This window comes from Apodemus sylvaticus, chromosome 13 (assembly GCF_947179515.1).
Source record: "Apodemus sylvaticus chromosome 13, mApoSyl1.1, whole genome shotgun sequence".
Classification (NCBI taxonomy): Eukaryota; Metazoa; Chordata; class Mammalia; order Rodentia; family Muridae; genus Apodemus; species Apodemus sylvaticus.
Window position 1 is genome coordinate 21,708,833 of NC_067484.1, and position 6,000 is coordinate 21,714,832.

General features: G+C 57.2%; 1 protein-coding gene across 3 annotated transcripts in view; it reads right to left on the reverse strand.

Moving 5' to 3' along the window:
* Positions 1 to 5,504, reverse strand: part of Smad7 (SMAD family member 7) — a 28,071-nt gene extending 22,567 nt beyond the window's left edge. Inside the window, exons 1-2 of one of the 3 annotated variants that reach the window (XM_052155716.1) lie at positions 3,321 to 5,504; positions 1,938 to 1,991 (exon numbers count right to left, since the gene is read on the reverse strand). In XM_052155716.1, coding sequence (XP_052011676.1) covers positions 1,938 to 1,991; positions 3,321 to 3,933 — 667 coding nt within the window. In that variant the 5' untranslated portion in view covers positions 3,934 to 5,504. The remainder of the gene's footprint in view (positions 1 to 1,937; positions 1,992 to 3,320) is intronic. The other 2 variants (XM_052155714.1, XM_052155713.1) reach the window with 2 other exon arrangements.
* Positions 5,505 to 6,000: the final 496 nt, after the last annotated feature.

The window sequence follows — 6,000 nt, forward strand, 5'->3', positions numbered from 1 at the left end:
AGTGCCCTGCATCTCTAGCTACAACACCCCTGGGTCACCACAACCAGCAAATGGGACCTAGACTAGTCCCTTAGGCCAGTCCCTGAACTCAGCTCTGTTGTCCGGACCACTCCTCAACAGGGACTTTTCTGGTTCCATTCGTTCCCTACTCTACCCGGTGGTGCCTGAGTTTGGGTCTTTTCTTGTTTTGTTTGAAGCAAAACATTTGGGGTGAGTAACCAGCTGCTCGCGGTTCCGATTGGCAGGTTAATCGCTTCCTATTGGCTGATCTGGGGAAGGTTGCTCCCCTCCTAGGAAATGGCACATTCCTGTCTTTGTGGCTTCTCTGTTTACACACATTTTGCTACCTAATGTCAACACTTGCTAATGAATAAATATATCACTCCACTCCCCGAAAATGAGGTCCTGGCCTGCTAGAATGACTGCTTAAATCTTGTGAACGAACAGATTTACCCAGTATCTTTTTGGCAAATCCAAGAACACACAGTCCTTCTTTGCTATGGAGTCTGGACTTTAGGGGAACCTCTAACAGAGCTGTCCTCACCTCTGGGGCTTCAGAGGCTTCGCTTTCTGTGTAAGGTGAACAGGCCACATTTGAAAGACGAATGAAGAAATGCAAAGCCAAAAGAAAAAACTCAGGTGGATCCCCCCCCCAGAAGTGACCTCATGAAACAATTCTGGATTCTTTAAGCTGCAAAGTCAATGACAAGCTATAGCCCTCAGAGTTTGCTAATGCCAGTTAAAGTTTGTTGCAAATACAGAGAGCCGGTTATCTTGTCATTAATGACCATTTATCTGGTGTTTTGTAAATCGAAAGCAAAATATCACAGACTCTGCAGGCCACCTATTAAAGACAGACACCAGGCAAGTAGCAACGCCTTCCCAACTTGAGGGAACTGGCGAAGCATGTGGAGGGAGGACTAGCGGGCTTTGCTTACACATTCATTAAGCATTTAATTTATGACAAAGTCCCCGAAAAATGGGGGGGAGGGGGAAGCCGCCTGTGCAACAGCCAAAACTCATGAGGCAAAAGGTTCCAAGAGCTAAACGGTGCCCAGCCCTTCACTCTTCCCTCTCCTTGGCAAAGCGAAGACGTCACAAGTGTTACTTTTTTTTTTTGTAAGCACCACAGAACAGACACAAAAGACAAAGCTAAAACCAGGACTTGCAGCAAACCATTCTGCAATTCTTCCACTGTAAGAAGGAAGCGGGACTTGTCCCTGCAGCCACCCCCCATCTGTTTTGCTGACCCTGTCCCCTGGCACTGTCAGCTCGAAGGGATGGGCCCTGCGACTGCCAGCCAGAAGTTGAATGCAGACAACCACAACAGGGCTGGTGCCAGTCTCAAATGGGCTTCTGCCCTGGCGCTCTGCCATCCGGCGAGAAAGCAACAGGCAGGCAGAGCTGTGCTGAAAACTTTGATGGTCTCTCTACCAAGAAGTCTGAGAAAACCCCAGGAGAAGGCAGACGTGTGGGGGACTGAACAGGGGGAACACAATCTCCTCTAAACTTGTTGCACTGCTGAGCCTAGTGTGTTACTCCAAACGGAAGCTTCTCGCCAGAATCTCTCCTCATCCATTTACCCATCCCTACCCACAGATTCTTCTGGCACTTACAGAACTTCCGAATGTTTCCATCAACCTGTTCTATTTGGCTCCCAAGACATTCAGTGGATTAAAAGCCTCCATGTGTTACAGCTAAGCTAACTTCCGTCACACAGTTCAAATACATTAAAAAAAAAGGAACAAGTTGTAAAACATATCTAGGGGGGAAGCAATCTTTATGGGGGGAAAGATCCAATCACAACAAGAGAAAAATCCACCAAATTTACAATAGAGGAAAATTGCTTTAAGCAACCCAAGCACCACCCCAGACCCCAACGTAGACACAAAAACCAGGGTTCTAGGAAAGGAAAGACTTGAAAACCATCTACTCACCAGTTGGTTTGAGAAAATCCATTGGGTATCTGGAGTAAGGAGGAGGGGGAGACTCTGAAATTAAAAAAGTAAAAGGATATAAAGGCTGAGCCATGAGAAACAGATAGAAACTTATGATAACTCAGGCATTCTTTAGCCCAACTGTTTGTCTTAGCTGTGGGGGTTGGAGGCAGGGCCGCGAGGCGGTGATTGCCTTGATATTTAGCTGTCAGATAAACAAAAGAGGCCGCCTGGCGCCAGCCTCGGCTCTCTGCTCCTCCACGTCTGCGGCCGCCGCCGCCGCCGCCGCGCTCGGCGGGCCGGGCTGGAAACCACCGGCTGGGCCGGAGCTCCAGTGGCTGGGTCGCGCACTGAACAATCCGTAGGGTGGGGGGCGCCGGGGCCTGCTCAGTGTCCTACAACTACAGATCCCGCTTCCCCGGCCCTCCCCGCCTCTAGGAGCACAAGTTACCTCCGCCCACGCTGCTGAGCTTGGCACCCACGCACTCAACTAGGGAATCCTACCCAGCCCACCTGAGAAAAAAACACCCCAAGTGTGATGCTAGTGAACTTGGAAGATTTGCGGGGAGTAGGGTATGCTCCTCTACCCTGAGCACAAAGACAAGGAGCAAAGAAAAGGCATGGGAAACCTAGCAGGATAATATGGGGAAGAACCTGCTCAGGGTCCCAGCCACGAAGCCCAGGCCAGTTATGGAGCAGAGTGGGACAGCACGGAAACGCAGGGGGTGGGACTGTCGGACATTCTAAGGACCACTAATTTATGCTTTTCTGTACGAAATCAAGGTAAAAAAGTAGAGGCCATCCAACTTCTCCAGGAAGTTTGTTCCTTCTCACCCTGACGCCAGCACAGCAGAGACTGGGTACCCAGTTCAGTCTCCATCCTACTACTGCTCCCAAACTCCAAAGCCCCGAGGCCAGGACAGTATCTGGGCCACTCGTGTCCCACGTGACTGTCCTTATTTACTAAAGGAGAGACTTTCCAGCTTTTAATGCTAGTTTCTCCCAGCCTTCCTTGGCGGACTTGGGCCGAATCCAACTCGGCCACACACCTCATCGCCTTTCCGGGTGCGGGGAAAGCATGATCCCCACTTCCCTCTGTATCCCCCTTGCAGACCCGGAAATGAGAGTGTCTCGCTTTCCGCAGCATGTCTGTTCAGTATGAGGATAAGCAGTAGTATCCCTGGGTCCCCTCCTCTGGAGGTTGAGGGGGGGCAATAGAGAAAATCTTGAAAGGGAACCCCAAGGAAATGTCAGAGTTCCCCTCGTCCCTTCTCTGATTTAGATCATGTCTCCTCCAGGAGGTTATACACATAACCCTCGAGCATTTCTACCAGCATCTCCACGCCAGAGGGAACGAAAGGTGGCCTCAGAACAACTTCTTACCTAGTTCACAGAGTCGACTAAGGTGATGGGGGTTGCAGCACACCAGCTCGGGGTTGATCTTCCCATAAGATTCACAGCAACACAGCCTCTTGACTTCCGAGGAATGCCTGAGATCCGGCCACCTGAACACTTTGCACAGCAGGAGGGGGAGCGAGTAGGACGAGGGCGGCTGCGCGGGCTGCGCGCTGGCGGGCGCCCCCGGGCCCAGCCTGCAGTCCAGGCGGCCGGGCAGCAGGAGGCACGCGGTGCGCGTACCGCCGCGGGACTCCACGGCCTGAAGCAGCAGCTCCAGCTGCCGCTCCTTGAGTTTCTTGAGCACCGAGTGCGTGAGCGCCTTCAGATCTGCCTCGGCGCCCCCGGCCGCCCCGGCACCGGAGGCTGGGGGATGGGGATGGTGGTGACCTTTGGCACCTCGTACTGCCTTACCCAGGCAGCAGCCAGCCCTGCCCGCACCGCCGCCACCAGCCCCATAAGCCCGGCCGTCCGTCGCCCCTTCTCCCCGCAGCTCGCCTCCGCCGCCGCCACCCCCCACGCCCTCCTCCTCGTCCTCGCCGCCGGGCGCACGGCTCCTCCAGAGACGCCGGACGAGCGCAGATCGTTTGGTCCTGAACATGCGGGGCGAGGAGGCGAGGAGAAAAGTCGTTTGCCGGCTAAGGAGCGAACATGACCTCCGCACACCATGAAGAAGTCGGGCGCCGAGTTGGGGCAGCAGGCGCAGGCGACAGCAGCAACAGCAGGGGCCCGGGCAGAAGCGGCGGCGGCCCGAGGGGCGCTCCGTGGCATGCGCCAGTCTCCCGGAGGCCGGGGCGCGCGCGGGGGCCCAGGGGCGCCCGCCGGGGATCGGGGGCCTGCGCTTCGGCTGCCCCACCCGGCGTGGCCGGCGCCCTGCGCGGCTCTCGGGCCCCGGCGTGCCCCGGAGGAACGCGGCCGCCGCTTCCCTGGGGGCGGCCGAGGCAGCCCGGGTCAACGCCTCCCCAAAAAAAGGCCCCCCTACAGTGGCTCCCGAGTGTCGGGCTCGCCAGCCTCGGCTTCCTACATAGAAGATCCTCGGGGGCAAAAAAAAAAAAAAAAAACGAAAGACGTTAGGCTGAGCTACTGAAGGGAGGAAAAAGCCTCTTTCCCCCTTGCTAAGCAACTTAATTTGGGGGTGGGGAGAAGCAGGCAATTAAAAAAAAAAGGCAGGCACACGATTTATTTTTTTCTTCTATATCCTTAGTAACAGGATCTCCTCGAATTCTGTGCACGCGAAGACTTGAGGGGGGCCGAGTAGACTTCAGCCCTCGTGAGATGTCTAGAGGGTCTCTCAAAAACCCAAAAACCAAAATATGCAAAGCCCCCAATGAAAAAACACACCACCTTCTCGCACCTCAGAGGTCTGGAGGGCACCGGATGGAGGCCGGGTTTAAAAGAGAAAATGTTTACAAAGTAGAACAAGATGTTGGAAGGGTGGGGGGAAACGTATCCACGAGTTACATCCCCCCCTTTTTTCCTTGCTGAACCCCGCCGATCTTCCTTTTCTTCTGCCAAAAAAAAAATCTTATTCCTTTTAATCCACAGAAAGGTCTGGCTAGGCTGCTTCAATCTTGCGTATCTGGGTGTTTTAAGAGTCTCTGGTCTTTCCTCCTGCGCTCCCGGGGGCCCAGGTCCTCGGCAGGGACTTCCTCCGCGCTGGGGAAGCAGGGACTGAAGATGCTGCGGCGGCGGCGGCGGCGGCGCCCCGGGGGGCTGTCAGCGCGGGGGAGGGCGGCGCGGCGGCGGGCTCCGGCGGGTCGCAAGCTCTCGTCCCCAAGGGCACAAGCTAGTGTGGGGGCCGCCGGTGCCCCTTCTCCTGGCCGCGGGTGGCCGCCGGGGCTGCTCGCAAGAGCTGCTGGCCCCGACCCGACAGTGGCGGCAGGAGGCCCGGGTGTCCTCTCGCAGCCTCTTCCTCCGAGACTCTCTTCGTCGCGCCCGGGAGCTTCCTCGTCCCCCGTCCGCCCTCTCCTGGCGCTCGAGTCCTTCTGCCGCCGCTGGGGGCTCGCCGCGCCGCACTCAGGGACTCCGGGGCCGAGCGCTCGGCGGCGTGGCGCCGGCTGGCTGGCTGCGTCTCAGGCAGCTCTCTCCGGCGCGGCGAGCGGACCGAGCGAGGCGCCCGGCTGGCTCTGCTGGCGCAGCTCGGGGACAAGATCCTCTGTGCGCCGATCAGCGAACGAATGTGCCCAAGGCTCGCCGCCTCCCGCAAGGCCTCCCGCCTCCGCCCCCTTCCCTCCCCCCTCTACCCCTCCCTCCCCCGCCCCCAGCCGCCGCCGCCTCCTTCCCGCCCCCCCACTCGTCCCTCCGCTCGGCTGGTTCCACTGCGCAGTGGCGCGCCCGGCTCCGGCCTCGTCACGTGGCCGTCTAGACACCCTGTCGCTTTAAAAAAAAAAAAAAGCGATTGTGTTTCGCAAACAACAGATCGGGTTTCTAAAAGCTATTTCAACCCCCTTCCCAGTTACCGCCACCCTCTCCCAGGTCTGCAGAGGGGTACCCACGGGCGGAGGGAGGTGGGAGGCCGAGACGGCCCCGGGGGTCGGCGGAGACCCAGCGGGAGCTGGGAGAAATCGGAAGAGCTGGGGGCATGGAGCGGGCGAGTTTGGAGCGGAATGAGCCGGTCAGTGGCCCGATTTAGACCAACGGAGCTCGCCCGGGCGCTTCATTCATTCGT